Consider the following 26,882-nt stretch of genomic DNA (forward strand, 5'->3'; position numbering starts at 1 on the left):
CAGTGGACATAGCATAACATATAAAATATATGTTTATTATGGTCTAAACTCGAATAAGCAATGACGAATAATACTAAAAAAAAAAAAAACAGGAGTAGAATAAACAGATTAGATTGATTTCCCACTTTTCAATTTTCCCAAACTTTTCAACATTAATTTCAAGCAACCTTATAACATTTACATGATTATACTGGAGGCCATCCCTTTCAATCTACAAACTTTTGACGTCCCACTCAAGAGTTTGCAAAAATCACTTGACATTTCATTTAAATTGCACAGGCAGCATTACAACACATATCAGCCAACAGCAATGATGCCGTACTGCGCTTTTACAACACAGTAAAGACTTCATGACCTTTTTATAGATACAACGTTCAAAAGAAGACTTTGATGGCTCCTCACGAGGGGTCAAAATCTGAAGAAATGGCCACCGTAAATGTAAGGAGGAGAACAAATACAGGCAGAGCATGTGATGCTGGCACAGGACCAGACACTTCAAATGTATGCCATCTAAATCTACAGCAAATCTGAAGTAAACTCTTTTTAAATTCAGCAGGGATTCAACATCACAAAAATGTCCTTCAGCTTTTTCTGTCTTTCACTCGTTGCTCTCTATAGGAGGGCCGTCGCTCACCCATCCCGTACAGTCGTTTAGCTAAATGGTTACTTGGGTTAATCAGGTATTGCTTAACGTGCTGTGAATCTTTCAACCAACACAAACATCATGTTAACATCTACTATCCTTCTACGCGATATGTATATACAAAAGCATTTTAAAGTAAAAGTGTAGTATTTCTATTTTTTACATACGATTTAAAAATATGCCTTATTTAAGATGAGTATTTAAATTATTTACTTTTAACATTCATTAGACTTTTGGAGAGACTCATCCAACCCTTTCAGAAAGGTTTTATTGTGCTTTATATCTTAATTGTCCCTCATTTTTCGGGACCCCCAGTGTGAAGGGGGGATGAGGGTGAGCGCTCAGGGACAGACGTGCCTGAATCAGCGTTCCTCCCTCCTGTTAGAGATGAGTGGACTCTGCCCCGCTGAACCTCATGCTCGCTTGCTCTGCTCTTCGCAGGAATCACACGTTTCGTCCTCTTCTTCATCCTGATTGCACTCCTCCTGCCGCTTTTCTCTCTCATGCCTCAGTGACCCCGGGGCCCCAGAGGGCCAGAGTCAATCAAGGTATCAGGTCAAACTAAAACTCACAGATAAGTTGGTTACAGCTTTTTAGTCGCTGTCATTGCTTCTACAATGTAAACACAATTTTATAATATCCAATAATAATCATTCAAAATATGTTATTGAACATTTTTAAAAATGCAAAAGATTTCAAAACGGTCTTCCTGGCAATTAGGTGTTGTTGCACTCAAGCTAAATTGATGCATATAACACAGACACACGTTGGGTTTTCATGTTTTATGGGGACATTCCATAGATATAATGATTTTTATATTGTAGAAACTGTATAATCTCCTAACACTATATCCCGTCACAGAAAACTCTGCAGTTTTACATTTAAAATGTTTTAATAAAAATCATTTAATGTGATTTAAAAGCTGTTTGCCTCATGGGGACCAAACATGTCATGCTATGTTGTGGGGACATTTGTATGTACGTACATACCTAGTATATACCTACCTACATTGTAAAAAAAAGTTGCTGATTAATTTTTTTTAAGTACAATTAACTTGAATGTTTCAGTCATTTCTACTTAAATTACATTAAACTTACCAAATTTCTTTCTTTTTTTCTTTTATTTTGTATGGAGCCCCCCTTGTCCCACTTTGTCAAAAAATAATAATTATAACTATCTCGTGGCCTCAAGATAGTATCTCGTGGCCTCAAGATAGTAAGTCGAGTTACTATCTTGGCCACGAGATACTATCTTGAGGCCACGAGTTACTATCTTGAGGCCACGAGTTACTATCTTGAGGCCACGAGTTACTATCCTGAGGCCACGAGATACTATCCTGAGGCCACGAGATACTATCTTGAAGCCACGAGTTACTATCTTGAAGCCACGAGTTACTATCTTGAGGCCACGAGTTACTATCTTGAGGCCACGAGTTACTATCTTGAAGCCACGAGTTACTATCTTGAGGCCACGAGTTACTATCTTGAGGCCACGAGTTACTATCTTGAGGCCACGAGTTACTATCTTGAAGCCACGAGTTACTATCTTGAGGCCACGAGATACTAACTTGAAGCCACGAGTTACTATCTTGAGGCCACGAGATACTAACTTGAAGCCACGAGTTACTATCTTGAAGCCACGAGTTACTATCGAGGCCACGAGTTACTATCTTGAAGCCACGAGTTACTATCTTGAAGCCACGAGATACTATCTTGAGGCCACGAGTTACTATCTTGAGGCCACGAGTTACTATCTTGAGGCCACGAGTTACTATCTTGAGGCCACGAGTTACTATCTTGAGGCCACGAGATAGTTATAATTAATTTTTTTGACAAAGTGGGACTAGGTGGGCTCCGTCATTTTGTATAACTTGTATAAAAAGTTGAAAATTGCTTAACTTATTTTGATGAGTTAAAGCAATGTAAAAACTTTTTTCATAACTTATTGATCAAATAATTTTTTTTCAGTGTACCTATGTAAGTACCTACCCATCTACGTACGTATACGTACCCATCTACGCAAGTATACCTACCTACGTACATATATAAATACCTACGTACATACCTACCTTATCTATCAAATGTGCTTCTTATAAAGATTATTTGATCCCATTGTTCCTGTAAATTTTCACTTCTGATCCAAAACTATGAAATTATTTACTATACAATATCATAGTAACAGGGTTGACAATGTAAGATCGTCCCATAACTGCAAACACAAAACAAACAAACCTTTTTAAGTCCAACTAAAAAAATATTTCAATATGTTCTCTAAATGTAATCGTCTATGGAAAAACACAATGCGTTGTATTAGAAACTCCCAACAGTTGTCCGTTTCATTCGACGAAAACGTAGCTTGAATCGCTCTGCTCCCAACCACTAGAATATGAAAATGTATTTTACTGTACCTTCTGATCACACTGCACAAAAGTGATGGCCTTCCTCAGTATTTTAGTCTTTTCCAGTGAAAACGTCTCAAGATTCTTAAATCTAGATGCATTTACTGGAGATGCAAGTTGACAAAATATGAAGTCTTGTTTTCTGCGAAACTGATGAAAATGAAGTGAGTTTATGTTTTAAACAAGAACAAATATCTGCCAGCGGGATTAGAAAAATCATGATTTGTGTGATTTGACATCCAGAAAGTGTCCATATACTCGGTTTCTAGGAAAATAACGAGATGTAGGGGTAACACAATACAATGGCTAATACAAATGACTGATTCAATCCCAAGAATGACTGACTTAGCAATGGAAGTTACAGTAAGACCAGTTCCTCTCAATGATATGTGTATAACTGAAGACTAAGTAAAAGTTGCCACAAGGGACAGGAGCTACTGACTGTAAATTGCTTTGAAAGAAAATGTTGAGCACTACTTTTAGAGGTTGTAACCATGAGGCTTCCAAGCTGCAAAGCAAAGCGTTGCAAAATTGCTACAATGGGATATGTGCAAATAAAAAAAAAATGTCTGAAACGTTTCTTAAATGCTATATGCATGCACAGTATTTTGCTAACTGAATATCTGCATTAGCCAATATACAGTGATAAGTGTATTTAAAAGAACATTGTATAATGCGAAACAAACACGCAATTTTTTAATCACTTCCTTTTCTGTGCAGACATGCTCACCATCTTGATTCAGAACGATGATCTACTTCTGAAATTAATATTTCATATCAAGGTTTTACTGAGAACTTGAAAAAAGGAACACTCGAGTTTACAAAACCTGTTTTATTTGTTGACTCATATACTGCAAGCGGGTTTTTATTTGCGTCAAATCGTTCAAGTGAAATTAGTTTTATAGTGTAACTTGAGACTCAACAGGAATTTGTTTATGATACTTTGATAATATATTTTAAAATATACATTTTGAATAAAATATAAAGGTGGTTATAAGGTCAGACAGTCAATCCGTATGGCTTCATCGGTGCATTTTTACTTTCACTATGGTGATTTGCTGAGCTGAAGGGTAGATTCGTTGCAGTCCGATTCTTTAATCTCCTCAAAGTTCCTCACTACGTCCTCAAGGAAGCTCAGCACAGTCTTCAGATCCTCACTGCGGTCCAACGCGGTCTCTTCTAGCGGTCCCTTCAGCCTGGTCAGTGTCTCGTTGAGCACCATCAACCCATCTTCAGGCGCAGCGTGATCCACCGCCTCCTCCCCTGCAGGACCGTCAACTCCGGCAACCAAAGCCACGTCCTTATCACCAAGGTAACGAACCAGGAGGTCCTGTAGCACTGGCCTGGATTGGTCACTCAGTGATGACCTCAGCGCTGGAAGGTCCTCAGGCTGGCATAAGGACAGGAGGTGCAGGAGAGCACGGCAGAGCTGCGAGCGTAAACTAGCACAGTATCGATACTCAAGGAAGTCTTCCGTATCTTCACTGTGTTCCAGGGCCTGAGCCAAAGCTCGCCACACCTCGGCAAACTGGTGAACATCACCGTAGCAATCTCGCGTTGAGGGAACGGAAAGTGCAGCGGCGGATTTGATGCGGACTTTGAAGTTCTTGCAGGAAGTGACGACGTAGGACAGGGCAGAGTAAGCTTCCTTAGACCAGACAGCAGAACCTGCGAGGGAAGTGGTGTGTGTTAAAGGAGTCATAATGTAGAAATTTCACTTTTCCACGAGAATCAATGTATGTTATGATTGCATAATGATTGTACACTGGCCGGGAAGCCGATATTTAAAAGTGAAGCGTTTGTTTACCTCAGGGTTTGTAAAATAGGCCACGTGCACGCGCACGAAAAAACGAGATTTTGATTTCTTCCCCCTCTTGACGTCAAGACGGGGGAGGATATACCAAATATGGACACCGCAAACCTATGCCGCGGGAAGCCCGCCCCTCTCCCCCTCAGATTCAGTTTAGTCGACTCGAGAAAGATGGAGAAACCGAGTGTAGCCTACACTTGAGATGCTCTGTGGGTGACTGCCACAAACAACATGCAAATGTGTTTTATCTACCAAAAACGGACGAAACTATCAGGGAACAGTGGAGGAAATTCATTTTTAATGACGCTGTCCCAACAACTCTTTCAAGTGGTGTATCGTTAGGTGTGTGTGCTAAACATTTTACACCGGAATCATTTACAAATTTGGGGCAATATCAGGCGAACTTGGCCTCGAAGCTCCGTTTGGGAAAAGGTGCCATCCCAACCATCAGGGACTTGCCAGAAATTGAAAAGGTAAGACTGTGTTTTTATTGCTCTACTGTGGTTAACAAATAGCAGCTAACGTTAACTGCTAATGCGGCTATTGTATGTAACGTTACCTTCGAGGTAAACACGGGGAATGGACTCTACGAATGCTAGCCACATCTTTCCACTTTGTTTTACACTAGCAGCTACAGTAGTGACGGGACAGGAGTCCATGCTCAGTGGCTAAAACTGTTTAAATGCAAGTATAACATCACGTTGCATGTCTAAAGAAGAAACATATTGAATGTCTAAATAACCACAACGTGAAACAAGGCAAAAACACCACATGATAGTAAAAATCTCAAAACCACTGTAAGCTGATAAAAAAAAAAAAACTACATCTCCGTTATTGTAATCTACATTAAATAAAAGGTAAATTTATGTGGGAGAAAATAGCAACACACGTTTTTGCTCGAACTGATGTTAATGTATGTCTCAGTCAAAATGATTGTCTTTACCATTCAGAGACATCTTGATGTAGACGTGAATCCAACAACTCTACATCTTCCCTTTCCAGCTCTGGTTCAGAGTCCGGCTCAAACATGTACGGTTGAATCCCATATGTCGCGGCCGGGTCGGGTTCTGACAACTTGCGCCATGTCAGTTTGTAATGATGCTGAAGTTACCTGCGGTGTCAACCCCCCTCCTTCCTGCAACCAATCAACGCGCCCCTCATTTGCATTATTATAATGACCGTCCACGACAGCCAAAACATCGCATCAGATCTCGCGAGACAATAATGCCTTTAGAAATAAGGGTCTGAGGGGCTCTGTGTTGATTTTTTTTCCACTTTTCTTTTTTAGAAGTGCCTGAAAGACTATAATAGAGCATTGGGTACCAAAGTTAAAACAACATTATGACTCCTTTAAGAACATGTCAGAATTACTGTAATTACCAGATTCTGACTTCTTGTAATCGCAAGTTTTACAAGGATGTGAACACTTTTTACTTGTACCACGTGACCACTGAAAAGCCAAAGCATTCTAACTACCAACTCGTCAAATAAGGGGGATAGTTCCTAGAACTATTGGTGGAAGTACCCGCTTTTTGGCGTTTTGCACTGCAGGAACTAGGAATGATTTTAATTCTAGGAACGCTTATTGGGGAACTTAATTAGCACCTACTTCAGAGTAGGGTCTAACCCAGAACAATAAGAACTACCAGTGACGTTAGTGTACGCTGATTGGCTGAACGCATACGAAACACACACAGATTATAGCCTATATATTGACAAGGCAAACGCTAATACGTTTTCATTTACTGTCTACTTTTTATAACAGTTCTGTCTAATAACGTATTAGACAGGACTGTTAGACCAATGTTAAACCAATGAACACGGAGAATGCGAGCACTGTGTTCTCAGACTCTGACGTTCTCAGTGCCGTCAAAATAAAAGTCTGCTGCTCCGTCAAAATAAAAGTCACAACAAGTGCAGCTTACATCACTTCAGAGTTCCTACTGGAAGTGGGAATGCAACCAGGAAAATGAAACATTTAGTAATCAGGGAACCACTCTGGTGGGTAGTTACTATAACTAAGTTCCTAGAACTACGCAGTGCGAAAGGGGCTAAAAAGTACAAATATTCCAAGTGTTCTGAGGCCAAAACAACTGATTTGTGTGAAGAACAGACTCAAAAGTGGTCACCGTGTCCATCCGCTGTAGATCCAGTACACACATTAAAAAGTTGCAGCTCTAAGAAGCTTTGATTGTGAAATGGCATTGGCTCTTGTGTCTCCTGACCAATTACATCATGCTAAAGAGCCGGGTGTATCTTTTGAATTAGATATAACTGCGTGCGTTCATGGAACGGGATCATTTTCAGCCAAGGTTTGAAATGAACACACGCCAACATGCCAAATGCGGGCGAAAGTCCACAGAGGCGGGTAACGCATATCATCACACTAGCCAATTTGGTGGGTTCAGGTTGTGATTCATAAATTATGTTCCTTAAAAGGAGCCTCAAACATTAGCAAAACAATGTGTAAAAAGGATCGCACACTGAGAGAAAAGCTGCGCAGCGCCACTTCCTTAACGAACACATTGTTTTCTATGACCGTAACCAGAAACCAGGTTTCTCATAGAAAGCAATGGAGTACCCTGCACATCCAAAAATGACACTAAAGGGGTTCCCTGTGCATTAAAAAGTGATGCCGAGGGGTCCTGACCAACCGTCAATATGTGACGAGTTGGGAGTGAGAATGTGTTACAACGGTTCTGTGTAGAAAAATCGCACGTTGTCATCTCGTAATTACGGTAATTATGACATGGCATGACCGCAGCATTAGCTCAATGTCGTGGTTACTTACTTGGCTAAATGAACCCACCCCCAATCCTCTATGATATTCTGATCTCTAGATGGTGATTGACAAATAAAGCCCAAAGTATACTTCAATTTTCACGCAAACACTTAGCGTACAAGAACAGTTGAATGCAAAACCTTTAAAAGTTTACTTCACTTGAAAGGGCACACTAGAAAGTTTCATCTCAGTTTTTCCCAGATTCTCAATTATTAATTATGAATGATAAAAATTGTCCTAGTTTAAACTAGAGTTGTGGGTGCTCAACTCGGGCGTCTACTGTTGCTGCAGTCTCCAGTAGTTTTTTTTTTCTTCTTCTCTCCATTGATTTTTTTTACCCATGAAACAATGGGCCGGGTCAGGGGTGCCACCTTGTGGACCAACTAATTATTGCACGTGTGAGCTAAGCGAAAGTATACAGAAGAGTTTGCACGGTTAGAAAATTGGTGAACAATGCGCACATACTATGCTTTGGACAAAATTTCCACCACACACACTGTACGCTTACTACAGCTGCGCGATTCTGGATAAATTGAGAATCACAATTTTTTTGTTTAAAAAAACTAAAATATGAAAAAATAATTTTTTAAGTCACTTGTAGCCACCTACTGGTGTAACTATGTCATTGATACAATCTTTATTTAATGCGTCAAGTTACTTTCAAAAGGTGATTCGCTCTAATTTGTTTCAATCCGAACTATAAACTTTTATAAACAGTACTTCTGTAATAATTTTCATTATTGTAACACAGAAATAATTTTACTGTGAGGTTGAAAAGACTTTGTGAACCTGTTTCAGAAACAGCCATACCTACACATGACAAATGCTCTTTTTGGATCAGCGGCAGCATGAACACAGATCTGAATGTTCCGCTTAATGTTTAATGGACATAGCAGAATATGATCAGGTGGGTGTTTGAATCGAGATTGTGATCGTTTAACGATTAATTGTGCAGCTCTAATTCATTTGATAAAAATAGTATACTTTGGGCTTTAAGAGTGGCCATAATAAAAAAGTAAATGTACTTTGTTTATTAAAATGTTTTGAAAAACTTTTATATCATTTTCAAAAAAAGTTTTTACTAATGAACTAATTCAATATCATGTGATGTAACCAAGTAAAAAGTAATACCATGATTTCCTTACACTTTGAAAACATGTGACAGTACACATCTTAATCATTCTTTTCAAAAAACATGCTTATGTATATTTTTCAAGGCAAAAACTTTATTATGTATTATTAATTCACAATTATTTTGTTTTCAGCGGGGAAAAAAAAATCATTTGACTGGGTGGACAAAAGTTTTACAAATATTAATAAGCAGTGAAGGAGTTAACTAAATGCTTTCCTTTCAAGAATTGTATTCGTTTAAATGTTTTTTCTTAATTCTGATTTCAGGAAAGTTAGTTACATCACCCTGACATATTTTAAATGTATGCCTCCTGAAATTTAACCCAAGAATAAGCAATAATAATAGTGATTTCTTCCTTAGAAAACACCACTTTTTTTTTTTTTGGTGTGTTCACTCACCTAGAGGCAGGCTGCGATTTCTGAAGGTATTGCCCAGTGCGTAGCAGGCGTTCCAGCGCACTTTCATGGTAGCATCTCCTCTAACCGTCTCGATCAGTGCCGTCATGGCCTCCTGCAGAGGCTGCTCAAACACAGGCTTTCCCAGGTGCACCGGCTGCAGGAAGTGAAGCAGATTCCCGAGCGCACGGACAGCATTGCTCTTTACCTGCGACACAGGAAACTCTTATCTTCCAGGAGTTCATTCTACTTCCAGCATTACTCTGTGGTACATTATGAAAAGATGGCTTTTGTTTCTGCCCCTAATGAGAATGCAGCAATATTCAAAACGTAACTGATAAGCTGATGTAAATGTTATGGCTAATAACACCATAGATCGATAAATGAGCATTAGAATAGTAATTAAGAACTGAACTGTGTTTTAATTACAGCAGTTCTTTCAAGTGATGAATTTAAAGGAAGAGTTCACTTAAATTATTTACTCACCCTCAAGTTGTTTCAAACCTGTATGAGTTTCTTTCTTCTGCTGAACACAAAGGAAGATATTTTGAAGAATGTCGGTAACCAAACAGTTGATGGACCCCATTGACTTCCATAGTAGACATTCTTCAAAATATCTTCTTTTGTGTTCAGCAGAAGAAAGAAACTCATACAGGTTTGAAACAACTTGAGGGTGAGTAAATGATGACAGAATTTTAATTTTTAAGTGAACTATTCCTTTAAACTAATCTTTATGCATGAATGCACAGATTTACATTTACAAAGCAACTCTTAAAGGGACAGTGTTATAACAGAGCAAGCACTCTTCAAGGAAAGGTGGTCTTTAATGGGTTAAATTAGGTAAATGTCCAGTTAAATGTCAATAAAATCGAACAATACATACCCAATATCAACTGATAAAATAATGACAATAAAAAACACTTTGGAAAGCTAAAAGCTACACATAATTTAAAGTAGTTTAACTGTAGTCAACCTACTCTTCTGAAAGTTTTCTACACTAAAAGTAACAACAATAGCCAAGCTGTTTAAACTATATGTAAATATGCATTACTGGAGAAAAGTTTGGGTAAGAATTAGTTTTTGTTGTTGAAAAATGAATTCTTGTACTCAGCATGGATGCATTAAATTGGTCAAATATGACAGTAAAGACATTTATAATGTCACAAAAGATTAATATTTCAAATAAATGCTGATCTTTTGAACCTTCTCTTCATCAAAGAATCCAGACAAAAACAAAACAACAACTGTGATAATAATAAGAAATTCTTCTTGAGCAGCTATATATATATATTAGTGCTGTCAATCGATTAAAAACTTTAACTAGATTAATCACACATTTTTTCTGTGATTAATCGCAATTAATCGCAATAAAAAAAGAAATGTTTTTGTACGTTTTTAATATATTTTATAATGTAATAATTTCACAGTTAATCAAATTAACGTAGAAACAACATAAAGACAGTATATTTTAAATAATTTTTTAATGGCATCTTTTTATGAATGAAGGCCAGTATTACTGATATTAATACAGCTACTGATTTTTTTTTCTTTTTCACATTTATTAGGCTTCAAAAATATAACACTTTTTAATTTAAGTGAACTTAAAACAATGCTAACATAAACCCATAATAAATGTCATATTTATTCGTGCCCTTCCTGTCTTAACAGTTAGGAAATATACTGTAATAAAGTTATCAAAGTTATATGCAGTCTGCACTGCATAAACTATAAATTAAATAGTTAATCCTTATTAAAGCTACAAAAGTTATTTAGTCAACAGCAGTGAGTCATTTTCTCTGTTCCCTGACAGGAAGCTTTATTGGCTGCTGTCCCTTTAAGAGCAGACAGACACGCGGATCTCACCGTTTATATACCGTACTGTCTATGGATCTCACATGCGCGCCTCATTCTCTCGCAACTCTTCGTTCATTTTAGACTTTATATAAATCATTTAAGACTGCTCTTTTGAGGATAATCGACAAAACTGACATTTTGGGATTGTTATTGTTAGTTCAAGCGCGAAAGAGAACTGGATTCTGGCGCCCTGTCTATGCATTGTGTGTGTGTGTGTGTGTGTGTGTCACATAAAGACATTCACAGACAGCGCTTTCTCTTTTGTCTTGCCGCGCTTGAAATGTTTAAAAGCATTTAAATGAATAAGAGCGTGATCATATAATGTAAAGCTAGCCAACGGATGACAGAAAAGACGGATGCTGCGTTAATTGCGTTAAATATTTTAACACGTTAAACCAGACAAAAATTAATCGCATGCGTTAACGCGTTAACGTTGACAGCACTAATTTATATATTTCACATTTCATTTGATAACTTTCAAGGTGAAGAACGTTGTAACATTTTCGCTTAAAATTTGAGGGGGGTTTTGGGATATTGTCTGCCCTAATAAAACATCTTAATTTAACAAATGTCTCACTCTCTCCAAAACCAGTATATATCAGGCAGTCCTTGTCCCAAAATCTTAAATGTTTGTATCATTTAGCATAGTCACAAAATGTATTCGGCCTTGATACTTGTAGAAAGTTAAGACTTTTTGGCATCACTAATAAAAAATTGAAAACAAGTACCCACCCTGTCTTTATCTCCTGAAGCTTTAGTGGCAGATCTCAACATGTTCAGCAGCAGCATATCAGAGAACTCCTCCTGAAACTCCAGCCCCACCGACTGCCTGAACAACAGGTGAGCAAAGGAAAACCATCAGTCTGCGAGGTTTATGGAGCAAACACATACACACAGACGTGACGGCTCTCACATGTTGACAATGAGCGTGTCGGTGAGGTTGCCGAGAGACCAGGCCGCCTTCGCACGGACGTTAGGTGAGCGGTCATCCAGAGCGGTGAGGATGGCATTAGCCGTGTCTGCCACAAACATCACATCCTGTGGTCGTCAAAAAAAGAAAGTTAAATCGATCATCCTTTTGAGATGCCCACAATTTTTTTAGTTGGGTGAAGGTGGATTTACTTATAGTTAAACTTGTAAATGTATACATTTAACTCTCATCCTTCCCTCGCACTTTGTAACACATCTTTCCCTCGCGGGTCAAAATTACCCGAAGCCCTTAAATTATACTTAATATTTTAATGCAATTTTTTGGGAGATTTTTTTTATTCTTTTTTATTTTATTTACCATTACATTACTAGATTTGATCAATAAATAATAAATAAATAGTAATTTAAGCACATTCCTCACATTATTTCAACTTAAATTCAAAATAACTCAATTTCATGCACAACCCTTTTAATTCAGCTCAAAATATCTTACATTGGGTGTCTTTGCCGACCTCTTGTGGAAAATAATAATATAACATGACATTTCATGACTATTGCCACTAGATATGGCCTTATAGATGTATTTGGAGCAAATGAGCTCTTCCGCTGGGTCCTAAATTCAGTTTCTCTTCAGTATGCATTCAGATACACATGTAGACATTATAAAATCATTTTTTGTTAAAGTTTTAGCATTTTTAGTTTGAATTGTGTACTGAAGCATTCCTCGCATTACATTCATTCCTAATGCTGGGTACACACCAAAAGATAATCGGGCTGATTTTGGGCCGATTTCCCCCCTTCCGACAATCCTAGCTATGTCCCGATTATCTTGATGGTTTAACAGATTATTTTATCAGATTTTCCCTTGGTGTGAGGTGTGTTAAGAGTGTCCGAACCTGCTCGGAAGAACGTCGGAGCCGCTCCGATCGCGAATCGCAAATATTAAACATGTTTAATATTTACGATCAGAAATCCTGATGTGTGGGGGGAACCCCGAGGACAAACGCGCGCTCGCTCTGGAGATTATCACGTGAAACAAAACAATATCCAATCAGAAAGCGAGATGATGGAAGACACGGTCATTCTCTCACTCACACACACACACACACACACACTTGCAGGAAGCTTAATGTTAAGATTTAGTATTCATAAGTATAAATTTCGAGGAAACAAGCCTTTGATTTTCATTTTAAGTGCAGAAATTTTACAATACCTAAACACAATTGGGTTTGAAAAATAAGAAAGCTGCAAAGTGCGTTTCAATCTGTAAACATTTTCAAATTTTTGTTTAACTTTTAAGTTTGTCACTGTTTATGTATATGTCTTTTTATGTTTGTTTATCGGCTTTACTCTTTGTACCCCCCTGACTGTAATTGTAATTCTTAAAAAAAAAAAAAAAAAAAGAAGAAGCTGAGTGTTAAGGGTTCAGTGAGGTTCTATAGAGGGATTAAATAACTTTTTCTAAAGAGACAATAAATCCAATAAAGAATAAATAAAGACAATAAAGAATGATTATATTTCTGTATAAAAGGTTATATACAATGGTAGGTACAATGGTTTTTTCACGTGAATTTTCTGTGAAAATCATTCCAAACACTATCGCAATTTCTTCCTGCATGTTGTCCGTCGGGCTTATTCTGAAGTCTCACGATATTTTGCGAGATTTCCTGTGTTCATAGTCGAGACCCTGGTTGAAAATCTGTTTGTGTGTGGTGTGCTGTCTTTGTCACATCATGGCACACCACACACTATAGGAGCAAAACGCTTAAATCTAGGATTTTTTGTCCTCATGTTTGTGGTCTGTCACATTTTGAAAATCTTATAAGATGTCAAAAATCTTTTGGTGTGTACCCAGCATAAGGGGGTCAAATTGACCCGCGAAGGAAGGATTGGTTACTTTTTTAAATTTCAACCACAAAACTCCTCGAATCCATTCATTTCTTTTTTTTGTGTATTTGTGGTTCAAGTGCGACAAAAGTCCTAGGGTCTTGGGGTGACCCGAGGGAAGGATGACGGTGAATGATTTGTAAAAAATAAAAATATTATAAAAAATTAAGTTAAAAACAACAACAAATCAATTAAAATAAATATCAATAAAAAAAAATACAGAAATAAATAATTAAAAATGAGAAGTGAAGGTCTGATTATACGAGTAGGCTGATCCTGTACCTCTCTCAGGCAGGGAAAGAGGATGTAGACACCTAGAGCTCTCACCGCTGCCGACTTCACCAGAGAGTTCTCGCTGTACGTCAGTCCCAGCAGTAACGTGATACACAGCACTTGTGTCTTATCCTGCAGGTATTCATATACGCGAAAATCACAAACACATTTTATAAATCAACTCCATGTTCCATCGAACGACTTCCTGAACGCCTGGAAACTCAAGAGGTCAAACACACTCACGGGCAGCTGGCTGAAAGCCTGTGGCAAGATGGAGGAGATGGTGTCACACGCACTGGTCTGTAGGGTGGGATGCTGCTCGTTCTGTAAGGCACTGATCAGTGGACCACTCAAGACTTCCGACCAGAACTGAACCACCTGCAAATCATCAAGATAATGATCTTTGAATTCAGTTTTGTTTTCTACCACATCACATACAACGTTTAAAAAAATCAAATGTTTTACTACCTGGCATACGGGCACAAGTTTGGCACTTTGTGGAGTGTTGGCGTCAGCTCTGTACTGCTGGATAATGCCTGTTCCCAGTTCTTCCAGAAGCTTGGGAAAGGAACAGATAATAATAATAATAATAGCAATGTTTCCATTAGCAAGCACCAGTTATGAAACAGGAAATGACAAAGACAAAGATCTGGTACTTTAGCGCCATGAAGTTGCACGGACGGCTCTTGCTCTGCGAGACAGCGGGCACTGAGTTGCCCCAACTCCAACAGAGACGTCTGAGCCAATGAGAAGTAACCCTTAACCAGATGAGCCAAAACCTGAAATAAACCACAGGCGAACAATCAAAGATAAAAATTTCAAGAAGCACAAATGCTTCACATCTTCACGAACGGACCACTCACCTGCAGGGCTTCAAGTCGGACAGGTGAAGGTTCCAGCGATGCTCCGCTAGACCCCCCCGCGTCACTATCAGAGTACGGTTCCTCACGGGGCTGCGTGACCAGACTCACGCACAGCTGTGACAGCCAGCACGGCCCCTCCGGACCCCCCTCGACCCCTCCTCCAGGAGACGAGGTACCGGGACGTCTCCAGTTGTGAGAGAGCTCCTGCGGGGTCCTGACGCCGGGGGTGTTGAGGGCCGATGTGGATCCGGGCTGCTGGAGGAGGAGCTGGATCTCAGGGAGGGGGGCTTGTGTTGAGACCAATGCACCGAAGAGGGTGAGACAGGACACGCGGACATTCACATCTAACATGGGAGGAAGAGACGGGATTGTGAAGGTTTGAACTGGACGAACTTTTAGCAATTATCAGGGCAAGCACTGAACATCTGGACAGTTTTAAAGGGTTAGTTCACCCCTAAATTAAAATTTTGTAATTTTACTCACCCTCATGTCATTCCAAACCCATAAAACTTTGGTTAAAGGGGTCCTTGATTATGATTTCACTTTTTTAACTTTAGTTAGTGTGTAATGTTGCAGTTTTAGCATAAACAACATCTGCAAAATTACGACGCTCAAAGTTCAATGCAAAGGGAGATATTATCTTTTACAGAAATCGCTTTTTAAGGACTACAACAAACGGCTGGTAGGGACTACAACGAGCTTCTTCTCGGGTTGGTGACATCACAAAACCTAAAATTTACATAAACCTTGCTCCCGGGAACACGCAACAAAGGGGGTGAGGCCATGTTGGGCTGTTTTAGAGAAGAGGAATGGCTGTTGTCGCCGGAAAAAGTTTGTCCTAAGGCTGACAAACTTAGAGAGGTTAACATTTATTTTTAACACTGTTCCTGAATATTATAACCTCAGGTTTGTCTGTGCGCTGCACATTTTACGGAGAACAGCTTCCAGAAGAGAGTATAATGCAGGCTGTACGCACAAAAGCTTCTCCTGAAAGACGGAGCCATTCACATTTTGTCGGGACAATCTGTTGTTTACGGATCACAACTTGTAAGTATGTCTTATTATTTGTAGTTGTGTTTTCTTTTAACAGTTCCAATTATAAGCTTTATGTAGTTGCTAAGATAGATGTAAACAAAGGTCTAAGCATTTTCTCCGATAGCCTGCTAACTAACATTACAGTATTGATGTAGTGTTTACTTTAGCTTTTGTAAGACTGTTCACTGGCCCTTAGGAAATTTATCCCTGATTTTGTGATCGATTACTGTATGTATTATAGTTTTCTGACAAATAGGATTAAATGGTGGATAACATCGTATTCGTATCTATAAGAAAATTACAAAAAAAAAAAAAACATAGCACTCTGAAACGTCCTGTGAAATTCGTGCTTGCAAAGCCTGTGCTTAAAATCCGTTCAGTACAATCCTCCTGTTCGTTAACATTGTAAGGGTCTGAATCGGGCTTGAAATGGTTTGAAATTGACGCCATCGTTAATATTTACATCTGAGTAGAGCTCGCGGTTATGAAGGGACGTGACATTTCCCGAACACACGCTTAAAAGCTAACCAATCACAGCAGATTTTGTATTTTGGAAGGAGGGGCTTCATCGAAAATGACAATCAACCAGACTGGGGAGAGAGGAGCCGTAATAATGTAAAAAAATAATAATGTGTTTTTTTTAACAATCAAGCATGAAAAAATATTCTAGTACACCCCAAAAACAAAATCAAGACTCTGGCCTGAAAATCTGGGTGAACTAAGCCTTTAATAGTACAACTGCAGCATCCTGTAACAGTACCTCTGTGGCGTATATATGGACGGATCTGTTTCCACAGTGGGCTCAGCAGGCCCGGCCTGAGACGGTTATAGGGCACGTTGGACACCAGGTGTGCAAGGCACTGGAAGACAAAACACAAATCCTGTTCACAAACTCTTTGTGGGGAAAAACTCTTGCATGCCCTGGAAAAACAGCAAATGCTGACCTTATATTCCTCCAATGGAATATTTTTGTATGGATCATGTTCATAGTAATGATATAGTTGTGATGTTTTAGCAAGAGTAACCACAGGTGAAGTTGATCTGTGTCAAATGAATATGGGAGCAATTGGTAATTGCAAAATGGCTGAAGTAAGTTTTCAGGTCAAGCATCGTTCCGAGGGCACTGTATACGGTCTGTATTTTAAATTATTATTTATAGTATTTATTAATATTTCTATTTTTCTTTTAGTTTTAGTGAATTTTTTTGTAATTTTTGTTATGTCCTTCTGTCATTATTAATAGTTTTTTTTTTCATATTTCTATATAGCTATATTTTTATTTCAGTTTTAGCTTTAATAATTTCAGTACTTCAACTTATTTCTGCTAGTTGCCAAGGCAACATTTCATATAATATTTTTATTTTCATATATTAATATTTAATATACTTTCAATTATTGAAAGTGGTTTTAAACCCTATAAAGTCTACTGTATAATTTGATACACACATTTCTAAGGCCATTTCTAACAATCAAAATCTACTACATGCCTTCTGTCGCCTGATTGATAGTTTATACATTTTTTAGCAAGTAAAAGACCTTTTAGTGTCATTTTAAACCTGTCCATCGTCTTTACTGATTTTTATAAAGGAAATATAAGAATCACTCTTGAATATAAACATTTACTGGACTTAACCAAATTAGGTTTGCCTGATTATCCATACATCTTTCTTTTTTTTTTTTTTTTATCATGTTAAAATGTGAGTTTCAAATATGATATATCAGGCTTTTGAGGAACGTTTATTTGTACATCTCTCAATCATTATTATTATTTTGCATTGCACTGCATTATATTCCTTGCTCCCAACAATAAAAACTACAGAGCTTTGATCATAAAACTAAGCATTTAAACATCATCTTATTAAACATAATATTGGGAAGATATAGTGACAACTGATATTTACAGCAATACTGTTGTAAAGATCTTACTTTTTGGCTGAATAAATATCAACAAGCATATTTTTGCTCAGTTTGAGCCTCTGAAAAATACTGAGGTATTTCTTTCCTCCTCGATTGGGAGCTCCATATTTTCCTATATCACACTATAAGAGCCTTACAAAACCTTTTTTTTTCTACAAGTTTCAGTAAACTGTTAAATTTCCAAACTGTTATTTCTTATGTCAGGCTGTACAGGGTTAATCATTTTATTTGTAGTTAACAACACTGGCATGAGCGTGTGTTCTGTTACCTTTAAGACCTGTGTGAGGGTCTGACAGGAGGACTCCGCTACGAGCGCTAGCAGCAAGCCGCGGTGCAGCTCTCTGACACTGGCAGCTAATGTGGCCGAGAAAGGAGTGAAGGCCTGGCGCGGCGCACTGGTGTCTTCAGCGGTGGAGAGGAACTGTCGAGAACCTTCCAGAAGAGCGGACAGAACCTGCAGAGAGCCTGCTCGCACCTAGGAGCAAATGGAGTACGTCAAGAGCCAAATACGGCTGATGTCAGAAACTAAATGGGCAACAGTTGACTTGCGTTTTACCTTTGGGGAGGGGTCCTTTAGGGCTATGGTCAGCAGGGTAAGAGGAGGAGGGCCTCCAAACCCAGGCGCATCTGGAACAAAGGAAGACCAGTAGCCATAGAGGATTCGTTTCTCAACACATTTGACCACAGCCAGGAAGCACTGAAGCGCACTCTGCCGCACACGTGCTTGATACAACCTAGACGAGAGAGAGTGACCGACATAAACACGTACACATTCACATCCATGTAAAAAAAGTGTTGTGTCAGAGAAGAAACACAGTATCAGACACTTAAGACATGCAAAAAAGTAATTATTAATGATAACAACAATAATAAAAATAATACTGATTACAATTACTGTGAATGATTAAATTGTTATTTATTGTTATTAAATGGCCTATTTTAATAAATAATGATAAAATGTACAATTGCATAATCATAAAAAATATTCATAATGCATAGATTTTGATTGTTGTAAGTACTATTTAGTTTTTCAATTACTATTACAGTTGTGTCAGAGCAGAAATACAGTATCAGTTAATGAACAATTAAAAAGTTAATATAATAACAACCATAATTAATAGTAATAATAATGTAATATGATAACTAATGTGAATTATAAATGATTAAACATTGATTAAAAGTAGGGCCGGGACTCGATTAAAAAAAATAATCTAATTAATTAGAGGCTTTGTAATTAATTAATCGAAATTAATCGCATTTTAATTGCATATAAATTAGGGCTGTCAATCAATTAAAAATAATTGTGTTGAACATGTTATTGAAATAATGTGGCTAGAACGGCTCCAGGTTCAAAGGTCAATACGGAATGGATTAATCTGCGTTATTTTTTTTAACGCGTTATTTTGTCTCAGATTAATTAATCGAAATTAACACGTTAATGTCACGGCCCTAATTAAAAGCTTATGCATTGTTATTTAATTAAATTGTCTATTTTAAATTAATAATTATAAATACATACATAAGCCGCTTTCCGACCAAGTAGTTCTAGGAACTGTCCACTTCTAAACAGTTCTAAGAACTACTCTCCCCCAAACTCGGTTTTGCTGTTTGCGTTCGCACTGGTCAAGAGGCCATAGGAACTGGTAGGAGGGGTAAGGGCGTGACGCAGGCACGGTGACTTTTATTTTGACGGCGCGACGGACCTTTATTTTGGCGGCGCTGTGAACGCCAGAGCAAACAATGCTCGCATTCTCTGTGTTCATTAGTTAACGAGCTGTCTAACAGTACTGTTTAATATGTTATTAGATAGAACTGTTATAGAAAGTAGACAGTAACGTTATATGAAAAAAAAGGTTATTAGCCTATGCCGTGTGGTTGATGTCCAGTGTTGCTAGCTGGGCAGAAATACATAGGTGCTAATCATGTTTGGCTTGGTCCCCTCAAAGTTGCGTTGGATTTTCTCTTCAGCATAAAGGTTTAGAGCCCCATCTATCACTGTTTTCCATGTTTGTATAGTTAGTTTCTGGAGTAAATATATAGGCTATATCTGTGTGTTTACATTCTAGCTGTTTTAAAAATGGCGGGTGCTGGTGTTCCGCGTGCGTTCGGTCAATCAGCGTACACTAACGTCACGGGTAGTTCCTATAGTGCTGGTTTAGACCCTACTCTGAAGTAGGACCTAAATTAGTTCCTCCAAATAGAGTTCCTAGAACTAAAATCGTTCCTAGTTCCTGCGGTGCGAACACGCCGACATCCGGGTACTTTAGCCAATAGTTCTAGGAACTGTGAAAAGGTTCCTCCAGTCGGAAAGCGGCTATACATACATACAAAAGTAAACAAGAAAATAAGCATATCTGTTACTGGACACTAAATCACATACACATAATCAGTATTAGTCTTTAAAAAAAAAACACTCTCTTCATAACGCATGTAAAAAAAAAAGAAGAACTGACACATTCCTGTGTCTTTTTCTAGGTCATTTACTACCTGTGAATGTATTATTTGACCTAATAATGTAAGAACAGTTTCCTGGCATTAGTGCTCCGAGAGTCATACCTGAGTTTGGACTGCATTCCTCCCTCAGGGTCGGAGAATTCAGAGTCAGAGCTCCCTTTCTTCCAGGAAGGGTAGAGCTGCGGAGTGACGCCTGACGCTGAAGTAACACTCGAGGACTGAGAGCCGAGAGACCAACCGCTCTGATCTCCTCCACCTCCCGCAGATTTAACTTCCTCACCCTCTCCTTCCTCGGCATCTCTCTTTCCCTCGGCTCCAGCTTTCTTCCCTTTCCCACGAGACTTACGCTTCTTGTTCTGTTGGGACTAAAGTAGAATTTTGGAACTGTAGATCATACAGTTACAGTCTGACACACGTACACGACCCGAATGTTCTTGCCACCTACCCCTGCGTTTTTTTTCTGCACAGCTGAGTCTTGTGAGGGTTCAGGTTTTGCAGCGGAAACAGTCTCGTACTGAGGGAGAGGAGCGGGGTACAACACCTGTGGCATTTCCACACTTACTCCCGGCAGCCCGTAGAACATGAATCTCTGCCAAGGACAACAATGAGACAATTATCAGCGACGATACAATTAGCTTCCCTGCACTTATCACCTCAGCTCCCTTTTGAACTGCATTACCAATCTGTAAATCTACACCTTTAAAACATGGATAGAACACAATGCATACTTTGAGCACAGCCAATAAGGTGCCCAGATCCTGGTTTGGAACGGCTTTCCATTTTCCACCATTGAGAAAATACTGCATTCCCTTCAGAGCACTCTGCAATAACTGAAACAGAAGCAATGGGGAACTTTTTATAGTACACAAATAAGAGAAAAGATGAATAACCAACAGTTTGTCTACAGCAACCAAAGTGGCTTGAGTGAAGGTGTGGTCACATTAACCGTTGCTTTTTGCGAATTTTTACACACATTCAAGTTGCCATGAATTTGCCACATCGACCAGCAGAAAGCTACTTGGTTTGAAAGTGAGAGTGTGAGTTTTGCATCACACACTGTTACACTATTGACAATAGAAATTGGACTTTGTCTACTTTGGCTAATGTGACCGCACCTTGAGTTCTAGCAGCGTCAGAAAACATGCAGTACTGACTGAACAGAAGACAATGTCCTCCACATCAGGTGGTTTGGGAGACTGCAGTGTCCGCAGGAGGATTCCATAGCATACACCTTTATAGGGCTCCTCTAAATACGGCTGACCGGGAACACTAGCACACAACCAAATCGACATTTCACTGTAAAGGCCTGTTCACACAAAGAACGATTATGACTTTAATAACGATTAAAACTCCACGGTTAGCCATTGACTTCCATAGAGTGAAAAAAAATATGGTAACACTTTACAATAAGGTTCATTAGTTAACATTAATGTATTAAATAACATGAACTAACAATGAGCAATACATTTGCTACATTATTTATTAATCTCTGTTAATGTTAGTTAATACAAATACAGCCGTTCATTGTTTGGTCATGTTAGTTCACGGTGCATTAACTAATGTTAACAAATACAACCTTTGATTTTAACAATGTATGTTGAAATTAATATTAACTAAGATTTAAACATGCTGTAGAAGTATTGTTCATTTTTAGTTCATGTTCATGTTATTGTAAAGTGTTACCAAAATAGTGTGTTAGTCAATGGCTACCGTCAGCAGTTTGGTTACAGACATTCTTCAAAATATATTATTTTGTGTTCAACAAAAGAAAGAAAAACATACAAGTTTGGGACAACCTGAGTGCGAGTAAATGATGATAGAATTCTCATTTTTGGGTGAACTATATTCCTTTAACTCTGCAGACGAGTCTCTCTGCTTTTTAAAATTGTATTAGTAGTCAATAATAACAGATTGTTGAAAAAACTTAAATTAATGGATGCATGATATATTGGTTCCATATCAGTAATATTTAAACTGATATTGGAGCTGATTTTTATTTTATTTTGATTGATATCAGCTGATACTTAATATTTAATTGCGCATGCTCATTTAATCTATTTTTACATTGAGACTGCCATCATCTAACACTCAAAGTTCATATTTAAAAACATATAATACATAATAAATATAAAATATAATATTAAACACTGTTAAATATAATATTATGAAAAGCAAATCTAAAAAATGAATATCCACTTATCATCATAAATATTTAAATGTAAAAGAAAATAACAAATTATTTTTATTTATTTAAATAAAATAGTGTCACTTGTCCCAAATGTATTAACATTTAAATTAATCATCTGATACAATGTACTACTTATATTTGAAAAATAACTGCAAGTAATTAATTACAGCTATAATTCATTTCTGTAATTACATCTATAATTACACTGTTGTGTGTATTGTAATTCATTAGAAATCATTTACACTTTCTTACCAATGTAAGGTTAAAGACAGTGCATATGTTGTGCTTGTTAGGGTGTATGTAGGAACAAAGTCAAATACTAATATGAAACAAAAAATGCCAATAGGAACACAATACTTTCGTAACTTAAAGCTGGAATAAACTACACAACTAAAATTTGAACAGATTTTAAAACACTAGACATCGTACACTTGCCGACTGAGTATCACATACTACCAGACTTTCAAGTCTACCGGTCAGAAGTTAGGAATAATTATGATTTTTTTAAATGTTTTTCAAAGAAGTCACCAAAGTAAAAAAGTGGGGGAAAAAAGTGTTCTTAAATCGCCTGAAAATATCAAACACGTTTGATCTCCTCCGACTGGATGGAATCATAGTCTGACTCTGAAGCTAAAAAAAATTACGTTTATGTGATAAAAAAAATTTCAGTGTAATCTGTCAACTCTGATTGCCCAAAATCGTCAGACTGTCTCTGGCATTCGGCAACTTGCTTCGAAAAGTTGTGTGGTGTATTCCAGCAGGGTTCTCAAGTTTTATCAAAAGCTTGGAGTGAGATCACATGCGGTTAGGGGAGGAGCCCTAATGGAGCCCCGCCCCCCAATTTTACCCATTGTTCATAATTAACCAGCACAAATTGAAATTATAACAATTGGTAAATCTGATACATGACAGAGCAATTCATCACATCAAATATACTCTTTAATGTTATATTTCAAAATTATAAATATACAAAAATATAACAAATTGCTCCAAACAGTTTGGAAAAACAAATCTTTTTGCATTTTGAATGCGTCTAGTCGAAATGGTATAATGATTTATTGTGTGGTGGGACATTGTGAACAAATTACATATTAAGAGTATTAAGGTGTGTGTGTGTTTGTGTGTGTGTACACAAGAGTACACACTCCAGCTTATTTTTAAAATTTAAAAGAAAATGAAGAAATACATCTTCATTCCTTCCCATACCCACTAACATTTCCCTTAGTTTCAGATAACGTAAGCTAGCCAAACTGAGCCAAAGCTTCTGGCCTGGTTGCAAAGTAGTTGTAGAGTTTTTGACTGCATCAATAATAATGTATATGATGGGCTATATATTAAATGTTCTAGCCTAAAAATGTTAGACGAGCTTTCTTCCAACTTACCTTCTCCATCGCGACGTGTGTTCGCGCAATGTTGTTGGTTACCTAGTAACGAACGTACGGTGGCCGAGAACGTTCCGTCACCTTCCGTGTGTTCGCGCATCTATGTTGCCTAGTAACGAACGCAATATGGCCGAGATACGTGCTGGCGGCAGGAAACTTCACTTTGTGTGCCTGCGCCTCGTATACAACGTTATATATAAAGCTTGCAGGACAACTTGGTTGGCATTGCCTTTTCAGCGTGAGAAATACACGGTGTGGCGTGTGAGCGTGTGAACTGGTTGAATTGCGTGTGTCTCATCATGGCCAATGCGTGAGACTTGAGAACCCTGATTCCAGCCTTTAGTTGAACTTTTACATTTTAAATGGATATTAAATAGCAGCAAGTTATAAGGTTTGATTCATGACATGATTGAATTCCCAAGACACGGGACATGCCTCACCTGAGACACAGATTAGCTATGCAATGCACAGCAGAACGGCGCAGCTCTATGTCGGGCTGAACGGGGTCACCATAGCTCACCAGAAAACCACTCAATCCAAGGAGTTCTGGAAGATGCTGGAGAGGATTACAAAATTAAGATGATTAGATTATTAACATCATAAACAAAAAATAAGTGCGAGTTTGTCAGATTTGTCGCTCCTACCCGTTGACATTTGGATCCATTGCCATAGACCAGTGACGAGAGGGCGAGCAACACATCCGGGTGAGTCCATGAGCTGCATGTGCGCAGAGCACGAGAGCAGTACGACACCAACACATCAAGTGTATGCTCATCCACTATTACCTGGAAGGAGAAAAGCAGGATATTTTTCAGAAGATTGTGCCTCTTGATAAGAAGCCATATATGGCCATAGTGTAAGTACCTGAAGCTGGTTTAGAAGTTGATGAATCATTTGGCACAATTTGATGAAGAGATGCTCTTGGCTGAGAGGAACCAGACGGCTTGCTTGCATAAGCATCTCACAAACAACCTGTGAAAGATGATAAGTGGTCATTTAAAAAGCCATTTTGGACAAACACTACCAATGATTTATGCCCTCTCACAGACTCATTGAGATTATTGGGAATTGTAGGAATGAGCTATTTTTTTGTACATATTTATTTATATTATTTTATATTTATTATGTTATAAAATTTTCTATTATTTAATGCATGGAAATATGCATATGTACACGTTCAAATATACATGTACCGGTCAAACAAATGTGAAATAGTTTATAATGTTTTTGAAAGAAGTCTCTTATGCTCACACAGACTGCATTTATCTTTGTTAAATAAATATACTGTAAAAACAGTAATGTTGTAAAATATTATTACAATTTAAATGAACTGTTTTGTATTTTAATATATTTTAAAATGTATTTTATTCCTGTGATGCAAAACTGAATTTTCAGCATCATTACTCCAGTTTTCAGTGTTACATGATCCTGCAGAAATCATTCTAATATGCTGATTTGATGCTCAAGAAACATTTATTTTTATCAATGTTGAAAACAGTTGTGTTGCTTCATATTTTTATTGAAACAGCGATACCCCACTTTTGAATGGTAGTGTAAATAATATATATATATATTGTGGGTGTGTGTGCTTTTATTCAGCAAGGATCCATTAAGTTAATCAAAAGTGGCAGTAAATAGTTTTATAATGTTACAAAAGCGTTCTAGCTCAAATAAAATGTTGTTCAATGAACTTTCTATTAATCAATGAATCCTAAAAAATGTTTTGTGCACTGAAAATAATAAAATTCATTAATAATTGAGCACTAAATCCTATTAGAAGGATCATGTGACACTGAAGACTCGAGTATTGATGCTGGAAATTCAGCTTTGTCTTCACAGGAATAATGCATTTGCATATATTTATCTTGATATACAACTGTCTGCTCATTTCTTCGAACGTGCAAGTTTCTATCTTGTTTTGCGTAATTATTTGTATAATGATACATTTTGGAATAATACTTTGCAAAGGTTGTGTCTCCAAACCTGTCTACCTAGTCAGCATGTCTGAGCATCCTAGGCCATTAGATTCAGGCAGACATGTAGTCTATGTAGGGGACTTACAATGTTTTGGGAGCTTGTCTAAGCTTAACAGCTTTAAGAAAAACAGCATAAGTCTGATCCTACCTCTGGATGAATGTTGTCATCTTTGCTGCTGCTGTAGTTTTCTGAGATGAGCTGGTCGAACAGTAAATTGAGCTCAGTTTTCAGAGTCGCGCTGTCAGACGGTCTCAGAGAGCGGAGTTTCTCATAGCAGCGACTGATCTGATCCTGCGCCTGCGCAGAACCGTCCAGCTCATGATGTGACTTTGACTGAGGGACAAACCTTGATGTATCGGGCGAGGCGGAATGAAATCCCTGTGTGCTGCGATTAGAAGGAAAACTTAAGTTCGTATCAAAAAACGTTACCTTACCGGCCATCTTTACGGGGTCAAAATAGCGACTTTACTATGGTAACCATGAACCACTTCCGCGGTCAATCGGAAAGCGTCATTTTTAAATGAAAAGTCTTTTACAATTTTATTCCAAACGTTTCCTATGAACTTTCCATACCATCTATGCTGGTTAGCTAGCTACCTAATATTATCTCTAGGTAATTTATCAGTCAGTCATGCTAAATAATTTTTTTTGCGTGCTCTGACTATATTGTGTGGCAAAAAGGTTAGTATAAATGTTACAATACAACTTATCTGAACAACAGTAACATGTTATTTTTATTTCCCCCCCTGTAAATGTATAAGTGACTCGTTATTAAGACTGTTACTGTTCATACTTCATAGATTAAAATATTTAATAATTTAATTTCATTTATGCACGAATTGTGCACTTGGGTTGTGCACTTTGTCAAGACAGTTTGCGCTACCTTTTTTTTAAAACGCATTTCCACTACTGTAACGTTATACACACAGGTTATTAGTGCCACAGTGCACATATTCAACTAAT

General features: G+C 37.8%; 1 protein-coding gene across 2 annotated transcripts; it reads right to left on the minus strand.

The window, feature by feature from the left end:
* Positions 1–3,861: 3,861 nt before the first annotated feature.
* Positions 3,862–26,394, minus strand: heatr6 (HEAT repeat containing 6). Of its 2 annotated transcripts, XM_084388212.1 has the most exons (20): positions 26,067–26,394; positions 24,807–24,914; positions 24,587–24,727; positions 24,383–24,498; positions 21,527–21,641; positions 21,101–21,202; positions 20,818–20,961; positions 20,475–20,737; positions 18,475–18,652; positions 18,187–18,393; positions 16,763–16,862; positions 14,968–15,311; positions 14,761–14,883; positions 14,573–14,662; positions 14,348–14,482; positions 14,114–14,236; positions 11,928–12,052; positions 11,747–11,843; positions 9,164–9,368; positions 3,862–4,709 (listed from the first exon to the last, which is right to left on the minus strand). In XM_084388212.1, the coding sequence occupies exons 1-20, from the start codon at positions 26,358–26,360 to the stop codon at positions 4,087–4,089; spliced, it is 3,633 nt and encodes a 1,210-aa protein (XP_084244338.1). In that variant the 5' UTR covers positions 26,361–26,394; the 3' UTR covers positions 3,862–4,086. The 2 variants fall into 2 exon arrangements, with proteins under 2 accessions (XP_084244338.1, XP_084244339.1); XM_084388213.1 differs by lacking the exons at positions 24,587–24,727; positions 24,807–24,914; positions 26,067–26,394 and having other exon boundaries at positions 21,527–21,678; positions 24,383–24,499.
* Between the last annotated feature and the right edge of the window lie 488 nt (positions 26,395–26,882).

Source organism: Rutilus rutilus (assembly GCF_951802725.1).
Source record: "Rutilus rutilus genome assembly, chromosome: 18".
Lineage (NCBI taxonomy): Eukaryota > Metazoa > Chordata > Actinopteri > Cypriniformes > Leuciscidae > Rutilus > Rutilus rutilus.

Bases quoted from the DNA above. Each gene is read 5' to 3' on its own strand.
- heatr6 (XM_084388212.1), bottom strand. From the start codon at position 26,360: ATGGCCGGTAAGGTAACGTTTTTTGATACGAACTTAAGTTTTCCTTCT. The intron at 14,884-14,967 runs GTGAGTGGTCCG...GGTTTATTTCAG, and splicing joins TCCGACTTGAAGCCCTGCAG to GTTTTGGCTCATCTGGTTAA. The intron at 9,369-11,746 runs GTGGGTACTTGT...CCTGTGTCGCAG, and splicing joins CTTCAGGAGATAAAGACAGG to GTAAAGAGCAATGCTGTCCG.